This window comes from Athene noctua, chromosome 5, assembly GCF_965140245.1.
Source record: "Athene noctua chromosome 5, bAthNoc1.hap1.1, whole genome shotgun sequence".
In the NCBI taxonomy this organism is placed as follows: domain Eukaryota; kingdom Metazoa; phylum Chordata; class Aves; order Strigiformes; family Strigidae; genus Athene; species Athene noctua.
The window spans coordinates 25,607,308-25,627,804 of NC_134041.1; the positions used below are offsets into that span (position 1 = coordinate 25,607,308).

Here is a 20,497-nt window from a genome sequence, read left to right on the forward strand (position 1 = left end):
CCTACTAGAAAACAGCTTTACAGGCCACACTCTGGGGGTCCTGGTGGATACCAAAGTTGAACAATGGGCCAGCAATGTGCCCTTGTGGCAAAGGCAGCAAATGGTGTCCAGGGCTGCATTAGGAAGAGAGAGGTGATCCTTTCCCACTACTCAGCACTGGTGCGACCGCACATGGAGTGCTGTGTCCAGTTCTGGGCCACCCACACACAGACATACTGGAGAGAGTCCAGAAGAAGCTCACTAATGATCAGACCACTGGAGCATCTCTCATATGAGGAAAGGCTGAGACCACTGGGAACATTCAGCCTAGAAAAGAGAAGGTTCAGGGGGGATTTCATCAACACGTACAAATGCTTGAAAGGTGGGTGTTAGAAGACAGAGCCAGGCTTCCTTTAGTGGTGCCCAGTGACCAGACAAGATGCAATGGGCACAGAGTGAAATACAAGGAGATTTCATCTGAACATCAAGAAACACCTTTTCACTGTGAGGGCACAGGTTGCCCAGGGAGGTTGCAGAATCTTCCTCCTTGGAGATATTCAAAAGCAGTCTGGACATGGTCCTGGGAAACTTGCTCAAGCAGGAGGGCTGATGACCTCCAGTTTCCTCACAACCCCAATCATTGCATGATTTTGTGAAATGGTGTTTTCAAACTAATTGGAACTAAGCCATCATAATGTTTAGCTAAATATTCTCACGCTCTTCATCAATAATTTTCAATGATTAGGGTAATTTTCCATGAATTATACAATATAATGACCAAGAGAATTAGAAGAGATTCACAGCTTTATCAAAACTTGACAAACAATTCTACATAAATCATTACCTAACCTCTTGTGCAAAACTTGCTGTATTTTCAATTCTAGTTCTTGCTTCCCTAAATGTATCAGTAATTAGTACAGTAACTTCTTTTTGTTACTAGTTTTCACCATAAGCATGCTCCATTAGCAGAGAAATCCATAAGAATTAAAGTGTGTATGTGGCTCACAGGAAAAACAATTTGGATTAACAAGAGCTAATGTCACTAAATGACCATTTTAATATTACTCTGGCAATATGACTATCAGAGCATGTTTGCTTCCCTTGAAATGCAAACCAGTCAATATTCTGATGCAGGTCCAGCTCAGATCCACTAACCCAAAACCTTTCATCTCAAGAAAGATCAAATCACAAAAATCATGATTACTGCAGTAACTGATTTTAAAAAATAATAATGAGACACAGATTATGGAAATGATTGACAGTTAACAAAGGTGTGAATAAACATTAATTTCTTCTTTTGTAGAAAGCGTCTAGTTGACTACAACAGTACTGCTTTTAGGGCTGTCCTTAGTTTATTACAGAGGAAACTGGATACCTGTAGATGAGCTATATTACTTGAAACAGTAAAACTAAAAATATATTTTACTAATATGAATTCATAAACTGAATTTGTAGGTTAGAGTAATATTCTTAAAACTGAACCTGTCCTCAAAGAGTTGATTCTCTGAACCAGAAACAGGTATTCAAATACTCAGAAGATAGACAAGGAAATATGAAACCTGTTTGTAGTCAGCAAACAGAAAACATAGGAAGGTTTCCCAGAAATACAGAAACCTTAAGCAGCTGTGTTCTATTTTCTCTTTAGTCAGGAAAGAACTGAAATAATAATGGGGACCTTTTATAATATTCATAATAGAGATTTTAAGTATTGTCTTATTTTTGTTGTGAAATTACAAATGTATTTTCTCAAAATATCTGTATGCGTAGCTACACATTCGCCTTAAATTTCTAATTGGTTTGCACTGGTATAAATTCTATTAAATCCAGATTTTTTGTTATCACAATGCTACAATAAAAACACTGGAGCTAAAGAAAGCTGGTTATTGTAAATTTACAAGCTAGAATTCACCTTGTTTTTTGTAAAAAAAAAAAAAGGCACAAATTGCTTTACCACCCATACTATTAACTAGAAAGTTATAAAATTTAGGTTCCAGCTTTGTAAAGAATTTTGCAGTTTTTACTTTGGAATGGTCACCACAGTAAATATTTTTAGGGTATTCCTCTACAGGCTCTTGCACTCCCTTCAAAGAATTACCTCCTAAAAAAATGTCATAAAGCAATATCCCAATATTATCTCTTATCAGATAATCTCTATCCTTTGTTTCATGCCATCAACATATACACAAAGACTAAGTTTCTTGTACATCTTCTAACAGAACTACAGCTACTGGGAATTCCTCTTGCATGATTTCATCCAGTAATGGCACTAATTCATATAGTATCAGGAGGTGTAAGAAGACAAGGTATCAGGACGTATAAGAAGAGAGAGTTAAAGATAACAGTCCAAAATAAAAATGTAATTTCTGATACAATTTTGAAACAGTGTAACAGCTCATCATTTCTCAGGAAAACAACTGCTTTAATCTTTGCTTCCTACTCCCACTCCAGTTCCAAATCCTCAACATTAGTGAAGCAGTAGGAGCAAAAAATGAGAAGTAATTATTTCCTATGAAATATAGGATTGATATTCAATTAATTTCAAGATAACCTGAATACACTATCTGCTCAGAGCTTCTTTGTCCCCACAAAAAATAATGTTTTCTAATTTCTCTCTTCTGTTTAAGAAATGATAGCATCCACTCTTGAGTAACTGTTTAAAAAAAAAAAAAATACCTGTGGCTGAAATGGTGGAGCAGTAGGCCCCTGAATGCCTTGTGACTGTTCATCCATTCTATCACGTAAAAGCGTCCCTTATGTCCTGAAAAACAGAGATACAGTCATTACATTGTAATTCAGTATGTAGTTATGATAAATGAACATTAGCAGAAGAACTGAATAATTAATTTTATCATTCACATGCTTCAGTTTACAAAACATTTAACTATTCCAGCCCTGTACTGTTTTGGGAAGTTTTCTTACGTTTAGCTGTTCTATAAAATGAAATAAATCACTATACACATCTGAAATTATTAAAAGATGTACATTAAACTACCTGAGGCAGACAAATGGCTCTGATAAAATCTGCATCACCCCATTACTCTTCAGAGGCACCAATCACTTGTTTAACTACATAGATGTCTGCTGACCAGTACCTTAGACCTATGAGCAGCATGGAAAACAGCAGATCAGCAGAAGAGTTGTAACTACTGCATCCATACTGTTTATGTTGCATTAGTTTACATGTACATTTTAGGGAGTATGCAAGAGTAGTTCCATCTAAACAGAAAAAAAATGAAAGACACTCATTACATTCTGATGAGCTAGCTGAGATGACTTTGAGATATACCATATTATATTACCAGCCTCTATTCCCAGATATGAACCTCTCATATCCCATCAATAAGAGCGGGAGGAAAGATGCCTGCAAAGTTCCCAAGACAGAGACACATGGCTTTGACCAATAATAAGGGTTGCAAAATGTGCCAAATCATTGTTAGGAAGGAGTCAAAAATGCAAATAGTCACAAGGCTTTTTTCTCAGCTAAGCAAACCCTTTCTTAGGCTACACAACATTTTGTTGAGGGGGAGCAAGTGCAGCACCCAGCTTTACTGATGCTTATGAGGGCCATCTCTGTTCAGATGAAGACAACAAATTTCACTGGCAGCTTTGAATGCTACAAATGAAATAAACTTTTATACAAATAAGAGGCAAGGCCTAAACAGCTTTTTCATCACACAAAGTGTCTCTGTTGATTACCTGGTCAAGCCTGCCAAGGGCTTCACAGGAACAAGGGTCATGTGCCTGACTGGAAAACTATTATTTCTTTTCAATTTTTTATTTATTTATTTTATTTCCTGCTCCAAATCCTGGAGATTTCCTTTTCCAAATCCTGGAAAGTTCTAGAGATGGTTTGACATAAAACACTTTTCTGATACCTCTTAAACTTTAACATTAGGAAATTTCCTGTGATAAATTTATTCTGATAAATCTATATACTTCAAATATTGCAAACATGTCCTGCACACAGAGCTACTTATGTCTCACAAACCTTTCTTTAGAGTATGTAAAGATTTCTCAAGTAGCATTTAAGTTCAGCATGAAAGCATACAATCTACCATCTCTGTTAAAACACAAAGTCAGTCTTCCCAGTAATTTCTTAGGAGTATTGAAAAGATTAGAAGTAACTCTCAACAGAGAGCAGCAAACCTTAGAAATGTTTTTCAAAGCCCACTGCAAAATATTTAAGAAACTAACAAAGATCTTGTGTTCACAGCACTGTTGTCATTCTTACAGCATCACTGTGATAACATTACTAATAGATAAGATAATCACAAAGCAGCTTTGCAAAGTTTCTCAAAATGCTGCCCTAGTGTACTAAACTGTGTATTGGACACACTAAACAAATAATTAGCAATCTGCTTTCACTCCCCCAGTTAAAGCAGTCACCCCATGCCATTCCAGTACCATTAGCTACTCGTAACACCAAACGACAGCCATGCTCCAGAGCGACTAAGGGTCCCCAAAGCTTTGCCTTCCTTAGTATTCATGTATAAAGCATAGTTTGGGACCTTCTGTTGTTTTGTCCAAGTATTAGCTGTAACTAATAAAAAAAAAAAGATACAAAAAGCAATTTCAGGCAGGTCAAGAGGAAGAAAAAAAAAAAATCATTTATCAAACTGAGGTGAGAGGCAGAGAAGAAGAGGTAGGAATTGCAAAGATTTCTAAGACTGCCAGAATGAGCATGGTGAGAAAGGAAGAAACAGCCGGCAGATACATACTGCACACCACTGGCTAGGCAGTCTTTTAGCCAGCCCTTGGACACCAATACTGACACTTCTTTCAAGTTCTGTAACATCTCCCATACAACCTCCCCACCCAGGCAAGAAAATATAACAGAACAGCACTGAAAATTAAACTGTTGTCACAAATCGCACCTAAATTCTCCAGTTACATTCACAGGGGTTTACGCAGTTGCAAGAAGTTGTGGAAGAGGAATGCATGGCAATCTTAAGGAATCTTCTGCTAATTTCTTGCTGTAGAGATCTTTCTACCACTGCCAAGAAGCCAAGAATTCTTTTCTTAAGTGCTGTTTTGAAGATCCATTATAAAGTCTTCTATAAGAATTTTCATCTTTTCAATAGCATTGATATTTCTACTGAAAGTTTTGCAGTATGTTTTACTAGTATGCTTACATATTGAAGACTGTTGACCATGTAATGCACCAATAGTTAATTCCTGAGACACAAACACTCATTTCAAATTTCCTAGAGAAAAGAAGTAAATACAAAACCCTTTATCCTCTCTCACAGACATTTATCCAAAATTAATGAAATCTAAGCCAAATGTTTAGATTTTGTATGTTGATTCAGGAACTACACTAACCATTTATCTTATCTGAATGGTCACAGCCACTCACTAGAAGTGTTTGAAAATTTGTGTGGGGTGGTAGTTGTTTTTTTTTTTCATTTGTGGAAAGAGTAGAAAAGAGAGAAATCATATCATTACCACTGCCAGTGGCTCTGCCCTCTGTGGCTTGTTTTTATAATAAAACCAAGCAAACTAAAGAGGTAACAAAAGTTACACCATAAGAAGCATGGAAGATTTATTAACTCATGGATTTGTTATTGCTTTTGCAGAGGAAAGGCAAAGATTGGTATTTTCTGTCCAAATTTGGAAGTTCTTTTATTTTTTTCTAACTTGTTTTTGTCTTTGAGGACTGCATGATAAATTCACATTTTAGAGTAAATTGCCATTTTGATCATACAAAATGCCAAGGATGCAAAAAAATGCCAAGGATGCAAAATGAATCTTTTGAACTATTTGTCAACAGAAACAAGAATTAGATTTTGCTGCTTGAAGACTGTTTTCACAGTGAGGCATGCCTTTCACCTTGATAATAGACTCCAGAGGTCAAAATACAGTGGTGTAATACTTATCATCTTTAAATTTCAATTGAAGCAATAATTATTACTCTTCCAAAGATAGTTTTTCAAGTTCTAATTTATGGTGAAAAGAAACTAAAAATACTGCTAAAGTGCCATTGCTTATTTAAAATTGAAAAGTGAATACAAAACACATTGAAGTGTGACATGTCTATCACCTCTTTAAACAAGTAATATAGTGACCTTCTTCCGCAAATACTTCACCATGATATACACTGGTTCATGGAAAACAGACAACAAATTAAGTGAGAGGTGAGCCAACTATACCACCACCATGCAAAACTCCCAAAGTGTCAAACATAACTCATGTTTTTAAATGGTCTCACACTGATCATTTTGGAGGAAAGGACTCCTTAACTTCAACATACCACTTGCAAAGATAGGAACAATTAATGATCCTGAGAGTCCTTCATCTTCAAAATAATGAAAGTCATTTGGATTCAGACCAACCTGTACACACTAGTGATCACATGAACACAAGCATATATACTAAATCTTATACTCCAGTTACAGATGCTAACACTTTGCAGGTATGAGAAGTCTTTTGGTTAACTACTACTATTCTAAATCTTTGTCCTTCTTCAGTTGATTGGAACTGTAGGTGGCACCTATGCCTAAAGAATGCAGGATGAACTACATGGGGATATAAATAACAAACCAATTTTACCTTTGAAATCACAGTTGCATAGCAACTCCTCTAATTGACAGTATTTACTCCACACACCAAGTACACAAGACAGGAAAAGGAAACCAAGTCCTTACCAGTAAGTCAGGCTATCAAACTGCAACTACCTGAATGGGAAATAAAGCCTTCTTCTTTCGTTCACAGGCCTCACTGTCCTTAATCACTTCCTCAGTGGTCACCTATCAAAGCTTTCGGATTCCTGCCCAGGTAAAGATCCAAAGTAGCCCAAAATGCAAGGGCAGGTTCCTACACTCCATCAGAAGCTCATATCCCACAGTCAGCACTCAGCTTTCAGGCGGTTTCCACCAGCCTGCTAGAGGAGTGGTGAGACTACCCACAACTGTTAGTGAAATCAGAGCAGAGGACCTACTTGTGAACAGGAACCAGAGCTCATCACCAACATTTCACTGGACTATAAACATTTTTAAAAGGAAAAGAGATACCTGCAAAAAACTTTAAATCCTTGTGATTTTTAAGTCTTGCAACTAAGTCTTTACAAACATGATCAAATTATTTGAGGAGAAAAAGCTTAAAGGCACTGCCTGATCACATGAAACATGCTTTTTAAACACCAGTTTCATAACTCAAAGTCACATTCACATTGAAATACATTTCACAGTATTCAGACAGTAATGTTAGTAACAGATGGTAGTTCTACAACAACTAAAAAATACAAGGCTTTCCTGTAGAAAACATCATTAATAGTTTCAATGATACATGGTTTCCCTTAGCTACATGCTATATGTACTTGTTTATTAATTTTGGATCTTAAGTGGGGACATTCAATAACCAAAGAAACAGCTATACTTCCAAATAAAAAAAAAAAGTTTGTATTTAGAAGAATATTCAGAGTGTTACAGTTCTGCTAAGAATCTGAAAATCTCAAGTCTTTTTTCTACTCTACATAATTGCTAACACAGAGAAACATGAATTACACCCTTCACAACCTGCTGATCAGGCACATGGTCACTTTAGTTGCTGTTCACAAAGAACAGAACATACTATGTTTACTTCTGGATTACACGGTCAATTAAGACAGGTACTTTTAGTTTTTACTATAACCATTATTTTAATTAGTTTAGAGCTGAGGCTCCCCAGAAACAACTACCCATTTAGCACCCTACATAATCCTTACTTTTTCGTGTTGTTAGATTCTTCAGTATCCAATGCTGATTTAAAATGACAGATTTTAGATCTCTACATTTTTCAACTATCTTTTCTAACTAAATTCAAAGACAAGGATCACTCTCAGCTGAGAAGAAAAACTCAACATATATTAGTTTCCATACAAGCATACTGACTAAAGAAATAATCCCATTTGTTTATATCACATGTGGACACTCAGCTACCTAAAAACACAATTTAAACCTATGTAGAACATTCAAATAGTCACCCTGGCTGAAACTGAAAAAACCCCATACTCTGGAAACAAGGGTTTAGATTTCTGAACACCTTACTGTATATCCAAAACCCAGTTCCCCAATCCACCAGAGCGGTGTTTAACCCAGCAGTTTATGGCAGGGAGCCCAAGTGTGCTGGTCCAATTCCAGCTCAGCTCTCCGTCACCTGGAGAGTCTCGCTGATGTAACTGCAACTCGCAGCTCCTAGATCAAAGCCACATACATCCTGTGAGGAGACAAACTTAAGACTCAGCAACAAATGCTTGGCCCTTAAGCGTGATGCCAGCAGGTTAAGAAACAGCCATCCTATTGGTTTATAAAACATCCTGCCTTAACAGTCATTCTTTACTTCTTTAAGGCAAAAGGTGGGCTGCTTGAAGAAAAACGGCTTGCTGGTCAAGCCTGGCCCACACTTTGTCAGGTCATCAACATTGATCAACCATCTTCAGTACCCTCTCAGTGCTGACATCCAGGGTGAAGGTTGCAGTTGACAAGTTTTCAAAGTGATTTTAAAAGGAAGGGCTCAGGACACACATGGGGAAGATCCTGGATGGAGCAAGAGAATGTCAGCAGCTGTAAATCAAGCATCTCAACTTTATCATTCACATTACATTAAGGGACAGCACAGCTATGAGTTTTCCAAAGAAATGCAAAGTCAGAAGTCATGTCCAATAACGCAACCCAATTTGGAATCTAAATGTATCTTAATTAACATTAAAACATTTTTTTTTCCGGGTGCTCTGTATAAACCATTGAACGGGAAAAACACATATGTTTTGCAACAGAAACATTTTACTTGCAAAGTGAAAGTCACTTCAGTTTCACAGATAGTATTTTTAGTGCATTCCTAAAGACAGGTCCTAAAGACGGGAGATACTTTGAAAACAACAGCCCACATACAGCACCCCAAAAGCAGCTCCCAGAACACTCACATGTCCAAAGACTTTATACGCTTCTTGTATCTGAATATCTCCAAAAAGCACAAGAAAATCAACAGCCCCAGCAGTTAACTTAAAACTCACTTCAAAATGGTTTTGTTGAGGTTTCCCCCCCACATCAGAATGAAACTGGAAATATAAACTACAGCTCAGTTGAGTTCCAAGCACTAAAATACATTTCAAGAAGTTATTCATCCACCTTTATAACACCTGCATTCCAAACTCAGTATTTAATATGGGTATATTTAAACACGAGTGGCAAGAGATTCCAACTGGAAAAAACAGATTTCCAAATAATAGGAACAACAACACAGGACATTCATAGTGTCCTTTGAGGAAATTATTCCTAACACAGACCATTAAAATGAAATCTGGTTAAATACACCTACATTACTATGCCGTCCATTCATAACATTACATGCTCAGCTTAAAGACAGCATTAGAAATGATGAAACAATGCTGAAACACTTTAAATATTTAAAAATAATAGCCAACCAATGACTTCCCATTAACCATCATGATCTGTGACTAGTCATGCTCCTGCCCAGGCTACACTGTCTATTCTTCAGAAATACTAAACTTTATCAGCCTGCTCTTAATTGCAAATGACAAGAAACATACAACCCACAATGTAATGCTGTCAATAAAATATTACAGTGATTTATTTAATTTATAGTGTACTGCAATGTTGCTGACTATTTAAACTACTCATTCATTCAATGAACAAGTATTTAATGTATGCGAAATAATTACACTGGTTTATTTTTCTTACTCCTTGAATAGCTAAATTACATGTATGCATTAATAAAGCAAAATGCATTTAAGATGACACTCACTTGAGCTCTGCCAAGACAATCAAGACCTTATTGGCAAGGGGTAAAGTAAACGCAAGACTATATGACCAAGTTAATCATTAGCCCAGTAAAATATGTAATTTATTCCAATTAGTATACATATTCACACAGTATGTATATGCATAATAATCTATAAATATACACACATATATGCATGTATATTAATAGATTATGCATGTATACTTACGTGTGTGTAGACACAGAATATTTACTATTAGCTGTCAGTAAAAATGAAATATTTGCTCCACATTGTATTTTTCACATTTTAGAAGACTTTTTTTGACATACTCATTCGTAAAATTCTCTGCAGAAGCATCCATATCAGAGAAAAGTTGTATTTGCAACTGCTAAAGCACTGAAAGTGATTTAATAGAGATGCATATACAGAAGTAGGATTAGCCTTAATTTTAGAAAACAGCTTCTAAAAGCCCTTAACTTTTTAATCAATACTCCCTGGGGAATGGCAAGACATTCCTCCCCTCTGTAGGAACAGCCTTGAATGTGGACAACACAAATTCTCAGTACCTGTTAATCTACAAGTAGCTATCATCTAACTATATGGAAACAGCTAATACTGAATTTTTCAGCAAACTTATGTTCAAATTTCCTACTCATGGGCAGTACAGTCAAAAAGCACACGGATAGTTAAGATGGGTTAAGAGCTGATTTTAGGAAGAGCAGAAGTAACCATACACAAATCTACTTTAAAAAAGGGACTACACTAAAAGTTCACATGCAATTTTCTCATCCATTTGTCCCAATTTATTAGGTATCTTTTCATTCCAACCCGGAGAACACATACGCCAGTCACTGTTATTCCCCAACTACTAAGAGTTCACTGTCAGTGCTGTCTGCCTAGAAGATGAAAGTCCAAGCTCTCCTGCTTCACAAGTCTGCTCCCCTTCCTCTTCATTCATTTGCACAACTTAAGAAGTTAGATTTTGTTTACTTCTCCCTCTCCATTTCAATTATGTCACTCAAGTAGATTGCTTTTCTTGCAAGGTGCTCCCAAAGGGTTGTACATGCACTGACCTGCCCTTTTTTGAACTAGTTGGTTGTTATTTCGTATGAACTGAAGACGACACAGGAACTGAAACTGCTGGGGCAGCCAGCTTCTACATTTTCATTTAACTGCTATTCACCTGGAAAGAAATTTGATAATCCATTTCTTCACACCGAATAGCCAGTTATAAAGGGCATAGGTGGATCATGATCACATCACAGCGGAAAGTTTTGCAGGGAGTGAAGTATCTAACCACAATACTATCAGGAAAACAACTCCCCAGCCCACATCACACTCGATTATGCTACTGCCTCTGTAAGGATGCAGTTCTGAGACAGCTCGAACTGATGATGTGATGCTGCTGCTTCCTCTGCCTTCAGGCATGCCTTCCACACCCTCTTTCTTCCAGTGGGCTTCCTGTGGCTACCACCCAGACTCCTGGTAAGGTAACTGAAACTAGTTGAAAACTAACCTTGACAAAAAGTCACTTTTCTCCACGTTCAGTTCCCTGAACCATTTTACTGCAGAGACAAGGACAGAACTGTGATGACAAAAAACAAAGAGGAAGACATAGCTGGGGTAGAGCAGCCCTAACTTAGACCAGTTAAATCTATTGTCAAATTACTTATCTAACATGAAATTATACAAGCCAATCTAATAGTTCAATGACACCAAATGTCTTGCTTTCTCTCCCTTTCTCTGCAGCCATCTTGAACTCTCTGGACCTTTTGCTGAGCTGATTTAATTCCCTAATGCAGCTGGGTTTATGTTCTACAAGCAGTGAGCAGGATCAATTCATATGAGAGTCCATTGAGTGCCAGAGAAAAAGCAAGCAGGGGAAGTTCAGAGATGGGAGACTAGGAAGAGGACTGTGGAAGAAACAGAACATCTCCCTTCTGGCAACAGCATGCTAGTACATTAGCTCATCACGTTTCATTTTACTTCATCCTTAGGTAGGGATGCTAACAAGTACTTAAACTCAAAATAGGTATGACAGGGAAGCAAGAGGCAGCACAGGGAGAAGGCAATTTATTCAACACCAAGCCAAGAGTTTTGTCGACAAAATACTATATGGGAAAGTAGAAATAGGAAATAAAATAAATGGAAGGAGAATAAACCAGGGTAACAAGTCAAATTAGAAAAAAAAAAGCAAATATTTTCAGAGGGAGGAAGCTAAGATGATTCCCATGATTGGGAAACCCTTACAACCCCAAAACCTTCCAACTCCAGTATACAGAGAGGGAAGAGACTTTCCCTAATGAAGGGATGGTTTTAAAATGCATCTGTAAAAATAAACTATTCATAAAGAGATGCTGAAAAGATTTACTAAAAGTGTTAACAGCTGAGCTTCACACAGAAGTTGAGAGATGCAGGACAAATTAAGAGACTGGAAGCACTGTCAGATAAATCCATCATTGCTAAGCACAGAGGGGAAAAACACCCGGTTGGGAAGGCTGGCTGCATACAACTGTGCCACAACCATGGCTGACAACGTCTACATTGCTACAGGTGCAGTAGAACACATTTAACAATAAATTCCACACAATCCTTAAAGAAATGTCTAAATATCTTAGAAACCAATGCAAGGCAACAGCTTGTATCATACTGCAGGTGTTAGATGCACATTTACAAACTGAAAAAAACATATCTGTAGTATATAGTTTAAAATCTGTGCTATCCTAAAGATGATGAAATGAATGAAACACTACACAGACTCAGAAAAGAGACACCAGCCATATTTAACAGGTTTTCTATGATCCTCTGACTAGCATTACCTTTGAATCCTGAAATGATGCATGACAGTAGTGAGTAATCCAGGATCCCTGGGTCCAGAAGCAAAGCAGCTAGCAGCCAGCACACTCACTTCAGAAGCAGGCCAACACTCAAGTTCCCAGCTGTTCCTATGTTTTACATTAAAACACTGCCGGCTAAAACACGCATGATCCATTCCTGGTTTTGGAGTATCCTCAATGACTAGCTGTACATTAAGTGCTCTGTTTGCAGGCTGCTCGCTGCTCCTCTTCGGAAGTCCTACTTATCCCCATGAACTTCACAAGCAGCCCACGTACCTAACACACAGTTCTGAATCTGTCAGGGCAAGTACTGGAAGTTCACTGCTGCAAAGACAACTCCTTTTTTGGATCTGCTCTCAGATGAGGACGAAAAGGGTACAGAAGAAGGGCCTCTACAGGAAAGAATGCTATGCATTTCCCCACCACAAGTGGGGGAATAAAGTACTTATTTTAGAATTAACTTAAAGTTCACCTGTGATATTTTTGCCTTACAGCTTTCAAGGAATTGGTAATTTTGTAAAGTTTATACACTGACAACAGAAGATTAAATTGAACTAAAAAAGACTGGTTCGTCAACACTTGGCAGCACCTAACTCAAAGCTCTCCCAAAGATTTCAGCAATGATCTGATCTACAAGCTTTACATGTACTTTTATGACATTGTGAAGTAATTAATCTAGTTCAACACAAATCCATCTATTAAATAAGACAGCAATAATTTTCTTATAAGTTATGCCAAGCAAACTAAAGCTTGAATGTAAACTCCCAAATGCCAGATGATGCAAATAGTCTATTTACTTTGTCACCTATAATGAACAGCAAGAACTCACCAATATCACAAGATTAACTACATCCAGTCAGGTTTTAACATGATTGTTCATAGTATTTTCTTACAAATTCCTCTTTTTAATGCCTTATTTAAAATTTTGTAAGAACTTCCCTTATCTAAGCGTATGTTCTGTTAGTCCAACAGGGAATAATATACTGCCTATCTTCTAGCTACAGAAATCACAGCTGAATCGAAGTTATGTTTCACATGCCAGAGACAAACACACAGGATTAGTTTTACCAGAGAAGCAACTCATCTTAATAGCATTGCTTCTCTTCAGCTTTTTCACCTAACATGACAGGAAGAATCCTTTTAGTATTTACTAAAAAGGAAATGGGTAGTGATATTGTACTTCACTCTAGGGCTGAGTTCCTTCCCATGTGGCCAGGGAGGGTCAAATAGTGCTAAATACAGCAAATCAGTGCTCTAAAGGCTGCCCTTATCACCACTTTGGTATTTTGGTTAGTTATTTTCATCTGTTGCAAAGCACATGAAATGTAGCTAAACTGAACAAATTTTCTGGAAATTAGTCAGTTACTCCTATGACTATCCTTAGTACTAACCTCCACAAGACAATCCCCTCCCCATCATTCCCAAGCATGACTCCTCAGGCATCGAAAAGGATTTTTGAATAAGCCCTAAATAATAAAAAAAAATCCCTTGGAGGTAGAGAAGTTATTGCAGTTTGACTTTTCCCAGGTAACATGAACTCATCCATTCAGCACAGATGTTTGGAAAAATGTCAAACTTCAGAAGGCAACAAGGCATTGACGGTGATACAAGTGAACTTAGGGCTAGTGTAAATGCAGGGTATTATACTCAGTTTATTAAACATGGGGGATTTTTGCACGCATCAACAAACTGCCTCACCAAATTGTCTCTGGAGAAATATAGATAGTGGACAGGCTATATTTCATGCAACTGAGCTCAACTCTGTTGCACAAAAAGAAAGGTATAAGTGGGTTATATGGCTCTATCTTATAATTCAGAAGATAACACAGGTCACAGTAAAATAAGCAACTGACTTGTACCCTATTTTCCGTTTGAGTTTCTCATACAGTCACAGGCCTTCAGATGAACTCTGAAATGTTTCCAAAGAAGAAAAAAAAAAAAAAAATCTAACAAGTTCCTATGGTGGGGACGAGATTCCACTTATCTAATTATTGTAGACCCTCGAAAACACTGTACTAAGTCAATCAAAAAAAATATTTTTAGCTGGCTAGGATTCCTTGATTTGTACTCAAATTATTTCTTTACTCCAATGACTAATTGGTATGTTGAAAACAAGGTATCTATGATAAAGGCAGTATCTCTACCCTTACACTGAAAATCTCTAAATGTGCTTTGAGAGATCATATAGCCAAATATTAAATATTTATAAATGTAATATCATCATGTTTTGAAATTAAAGAACAAGGGTTCTTAACATATTCTTTCTTCCAGTATCAAAAGGGAAAAAAAACAGAAACCCATACACCAACCTGGAGGCCTTTCAGTTCTCACTTTAAAGCTATCAGACACTGCTTGTTTCCCCCCTTCCACAACAAAACAGTTTTCCTTTCTCAGCCTAAGTTTTTCATAGGCCACGAACTAATGATGGTTTTCTACTGCATTTTATCTCTCTCAAGACAGCTTGAGTCCAAAATTTCAAATACAGACATTTCTACAGCAGTGGAACACTGAATTTTCTTCTAGATAGCATTGAAAGTAAAATTTTTTTAAACTTTTTTCCTGATTTATCACAGCTGCAAATATCTACTTGACATCTAATCACCTGAAGCGTCTACTTTACAGATTAACATATAATTCACTGTAATTTCCACATCTCAAACTTGTAATAGAACTTGATACAGGAAATATATCCACAACAGACAGCAAAATTACTATGCATGTGTGACCTTTCCTGAGAAGTGATGACGCCACTGCAACCTGAGAAAACAGTGCTATCACCTCAAAGGTGACAAAAGTTCACCATTCAGTTGAAGCAAGAAGTGAAGAAATTTAAAAAACAGAGGGTTTTTTTTAATGTCAATAATTAAATATTTGTGTGATTTAATGCACACATGCCTCATCACCTTTTAGCAGAAGTAGGCTTAACATCCTAAGTAGCTTTACCATGCAAGTAGTTATGTGTCTGACAAACTGCAGAGCCGAACAAAGTACATTCCAACCAAAGAACAATATTCTGAACTTCTAAACCTTAAAGCCAAGCAGGTATATTTTGCATGGCCACACAGTGGAATTCAGGGCCAGTACCAGTATAACCGTATATCCGTAAGGTAAATAGGGAAGCAGGGCTGGGGGAGCCCCAGAGATGGAGGGCGCCTCACTTCCCGCGTTTCCCACTAGGCCTCGGCTCCTCGCAGCCTCGTACAGCTCCGGGCGCTGCCACCATCTGGGAGCCTCACCCACCGGAGAGCGGAGGCAAGGGAAGCCCGGCGGCCACGGGCGGCTGGCGGGAGCAGAGCCGAGGAAACGCTGGCACCCGCAGGAGGGGCTCTCGTGGCCCGGCACCCCCCTCCGCCCTCCTGCCCGCCCCAGGCGCGGCCGGGGCCACGGCAGCTGCCTTCGGCCGGGAACGACTGCCCGGGCGGGCGAGGAGCAGAGGCTGCAGGCTCCCGCCTGGTTCGGGGCTCTCTCGACTGGCTACCACAGGGCCGTGGCTCCCAGGGACGCCGCTGGTTTTACTCAGAGCTGTACAGGTGAAACCCTCCAGACTGGGCTGCCCCGGGGAGCATCCGCCCGACGCCAACCCCCCAGGTGAGAGGCGGGCAGAGGAGCCCGGAGGAATCCAGCTGGAAACGACGGAAAACATGACAGAAAGGAGCTCCGCTTCCAACACTAACCGCCAGCGCCCGGCTAGGGGCAGAGGCACGGCGGCCAGGCCGCAGGCAGCCCGAGGCGCGCTGAGGTGGCCGGGCCGGGCCGCCGCCGGGCAGGGTCCCCGGCCGCCCACTCGCCTCTCGACGGAGGCGGCCGTGCTCCGCAGCGGGGCCAGCCGCCGGCCCCAGCGCCGCACCAGCCCTCGGGGAGCCGCTTCCCTAACAGCTGCCACAACGCCCCAGCACCCCCACAGCGGCCCGCCCGGCCCCTCAGGCCGCCGGCGATTCCCTGGTGCGAGGCGTAGTAACCGCCGCGGCCGCGCCAGCGCCGGCCGCGGCCATCCCGCCCCTCGGCGCAGCGCAGAAAGTTTCTCGCTCCCAGACTCACACCGATCCCTGCCCCTCGCGGCGGGCGGAGCGGCAGCCGCCGCGCCCAATAGCACCGCGAGCGAGATCCCCCGGCGACCAATGGGAGGAGGCGAGAGGCGGGACCCCCGGCGGCCACCGGCGCCGAGCAGTGAGGGGAAGCGCCTCCAGGAGAGCGGGCGCGGCCGCCGGGACCCCCGCCGCGGCCCTGGCCCCCCCCCGCCACCCGCCCCGCGGCCCCGCCGCCGCCCCGCTCACCGGGAAGCCTGGCTCCGCCTCCTCCTGGCGCGGGGGCCCGGAAACGGCCTCCGCTCGTCTCCGCCGCCTCAGGCCCGGGGCCGGGCCGGCGCTGGCCGCGGGCACCTAGCGGGGCTCCTTGGCTGGCGGCTCAGGCACCCGCAACGGCCCCAACCTCCTCCCCGCCCCCTGCTGCTCCTGCCGGGCCCGTAAACATCCCGGCATCCCCGAGGAGGGAGGCGGGGCGGCCGCCGGGCCCCGCCCCGCCCCGCCGCTCCCCTCCCCTCCCGGCCGGAGGCGAGGGGCCCGCGGGCGGCAGCGTCTCCTCGCCCTCCGCTCCCTTGCACCCCCCTGCCTGCCGGGCGCCGGTACAAGTTTCTGTCCCGCGCTGCCGAGCGGTCTCGTCTCGCGGGGTGACCGGCGCGGCCGGGCAGGGCTCTGGCAAGGAACGCCCGCGGCCTGGCCGAGAGCTTGGCTGGCGACCAGCGAGTAAGGCCAGCGTGCGCCCAGCGGCAGGGCAGCTCGCAGCTCGTTTGAAAGCGCCTGGCTTGGCGGTGTCTGGAGACTAGGACAGTCACCGCGTGCGTGTTTACGCTGCCCAGCGCAGCGGGGCTTTCATCTGCTCTGGCGCGGCAGTAACAGGGCGATGGGAAAGCGCAGCGCTCTCTTGGCAAAGCCAGGGGTGTGCGGAGCAGGAGGAGCTCGGGCCTCTGGAAACCAGCGACTGGCTCTTCCGCGGGTCAGTGAACAGCACAGGTGTAAGGCTTTCACCGAGTCTGCTTCGGAAAACAGCATGTCAAACAACACACTTTTCATTTTGTATATAAATTGCGATACTCGATCTACAAGACATTAGGTATTGACTGAGTATGTCAGCTGGAAGTGACTCAAACTCCTACTTGCAGATATGAGTGACAGAAACAAAAAGGACCAGACTCAACAAGTCCTGTCCCACCAGCTTCTACTTTTGCGACAGCACTGGGGTTAAGTAAATAAAAAATAGCGAATTCCAGAATACTACCGTTTTTCAGACTCATGAAAGTTTAGCCTGCTTCACTATGAGGGAAAGCAATTAGCTTCACAGAACAGAGATCTTCACAACCAACATGGGGGAAAACGTATGAAAGCTGACCACAATTTCCCCAGTAAGGTTATGGATTGTTATAATCAAATGGCTTCTTCCTCAGATGTGGAAACCCTCTGTAAAAGAGATCTCTGGCATTCCAATGAGAAAACAGTAATTTAAAACTGTCTTGAATCAGATGTACTTTATTTTTTCCAAAGCAAGTCTCAGGTCTTCTAAGGGTTGGGATTGGGCTTTTTTCCTTGTAACAGGTAAAGTTATACTTTATTTAAATCTCTTGCAGAATAAATAGGAAATGGGCCAGTGTGTCTGGGAAAAGCCTATTCACCTCCCTCTGGACAAAATTATACTGTCTGCTTTTGAGGCAGACTTCAGCTTTGTAAAATCTGCAGTGTATTCAGTGATACAAAGTCTAATGAAGTTTGAAAGGAAAGGTGGGTTTTTTTTCTCTCATTTCTCTGATGTTAACACATTTATTAAATCTTTCTGCACATTTCCTCTTTATTAGCATTGGGTTATTTGATGTAATGAAAAATACAGTGACGAGGTGACCACTGCCTGTCGAATCAGGCATACCCTATAATCTTCTCCTTTGAAGTGCAGTTTGTATTTCTTTAAAAGTACAGTCCAAAGAATAAATTTGATTTTTTTTTTCATGGATAAACTATCTTGAAAAAGCAGTTCATTGAACAAGAATTCCCTGGATTGTTTTCTTGTAAAAAGTGCAATACTTTAGGTTTTCCCACATACCAAAGAGTGAAACCTTGATAGATCTGCCATATAATGTTAAGTTACTCAAAAGAATTAGAATCAGCAAGTCCACTGAATGTTTTCCATCTCCAAAAGTCCCTTTAGTATCAGCAAAATTTAGTTCTGTGAGACAGTCATGTATTTGCAAAACCTCTGATGGAAAAAGGAGAGGTTGATACTTGGTGTGTAGCTGACCACAAAATACCAAGTCTTATTAGGTTTAAATTTTTTTGCAAGTAAAGGCAATTACTACTATGATCTCCAGCTACTGCTCTTTTCTAGATCCTCTCAGATGGAAAATGAGCAATTCACAATCACTAAGGGAGACCTAGGTAGCATTTGAAGCTTTCTCTGCATTCATGCATTAAAAGAGAATAACCCAGAGCTTACTTGCCTTTTTTTCCAGTAGGTTTCTCACTATCTTCCCTAGCTTAATCTGACTGTATTGGGCTTTTTTGTCTTTCAACTTTTTTTTTTTTTTTTTTTTAATACTTGCTGCACTTACTTTCATTCCTTTTCCTTCATTTTCTCCATGCTGTTATTTCACTGTACAGTTCCATGGTTTTACCTCTCTGTTTAGTTGTCTGAATCCAGCATCTGCTTTAGCCTGACATTACCAATTGCTGCAGCATCTACTCTTTCCCATATTCCAATCTCACCTTCTTAGAGGATGGTTGTTTCAATTTCTTTTTTGGTGCTTGAGAATCAGAAAACCTGAAAATGAAGAGGCTCCTTCAGTTAATTAGTCCATCACCATGACCAGGCAAAAAGTCTTTAATATAAATGTAACTACAGTGCACCCACTGATTTTAAATTTGCGAAGTGACATACCACATAAGATTGTCTTCAGACCTGTGCCATACAAATATTTATAGAGGGATGTTTTTCTTTGCTTTTCAGTGTACATTTTCGGTTAAATATAGTCATCTAGTACTCCCTGTAATGGGGCCTTTATATCAGACAGAATCAGAAGAGGCTCCAGAAGATCCAGCAGCCTTAGGGATTGTTAAGGCACTCTGGCAAATGCTTCTCATGGAGGCTGGAGGGGACACTGCCTAACCAGTTAGCAAAGTAGAGAAAATTGACAAAGACATGCTGGAATTAAGGCCCTGGGAGGGAGAACACCACTTGTTCCTTATAAATTCCTGAAGATGTTGCCAGCAAATGCTCTACACCTGGAATCAAACAGGCCAGAGGCAGAAGAATGAGGCTCTCACTGCTTGTCAATTGATGCTGCACTTTACTAGCCCTGCTAGTGAATATAAATATAAATCTATTTACATATCAATATTGATTTAAAAAAGCTCCACCAGTCTTTTTCTGATCATTGAAATCTGTATAATTTAAATCTGTGAATATATATAGCCTATAAATATGTCCAGGGTTCAAGGATATCAAAAATATCGGACAATGTCAAAGGATATTATTTAGAATGGCAATGTTACACCTGGATTGTCGCTGAACTAGGAAATGGTGTCCTTTACCAGGACTAAACTACTGCACTTAAAAGCAGCCAGAAATTGTTAGGTAACATAAAAGTCAACTGGGAACTCAGATGTTTAGACCTACTTCCCGGATGATTCCTAATTTGCTTTCTGCTATTATCCAGGCCTCTGTACATCTAGATTCTTGAGATGTTCACTAACAGAATAAACTTAAGACTCAGGAAAAATACAGATTTTAAAACTTTCAGGCAGACGAGCTCACTAGGACAGTGGAGGATGGGAATAGATATCTTTGAGGTCACAGAGGTAGGAGCATAACATGACAGCTCACTGGTTAAAAATTCTTTAGGTTCTTCAAATCAATAAACTACAGGAAATTGATCAAAAGAAGCAATTGCTTTGCTCTAAGTCCTTGAAGCCTGAAAATACAG

At 40.6% G+C, this 20,497-nt stretch overlaps 1 protein-coding gene across 1 annotated transcript in view; it reads right to left on the reverse strand.

Moving 5' to 3' along the window:
* The window catches only part of NEK7 (NIMA related kinase 7), a 76,242-nt gene extending 59,256 nt beyond the window's left edge, over positions 1–16,986 (reverse strand). Inside the window, exons 1-2 of the mRNA XM_074907416.1 lie at positions 16,809–16,986; positions 2,653–2,737 (exon numbers count right to left, since the gene is read on the reverse strand). Coding sequence (XP_074763517.1) covers positions 2,653–2,709 — 57 coding nt within the window. The 5' untranslated portion in view covers positions 2,710–2,737; positions 16,809–16,986. The remainder of the gene's footprint in view (positions 1–2,652; positions 2,738–16,808) is intronic.
* Between the last annotated feature and the right edge of the window lie 3,511 nt (positions 16,987–20,497).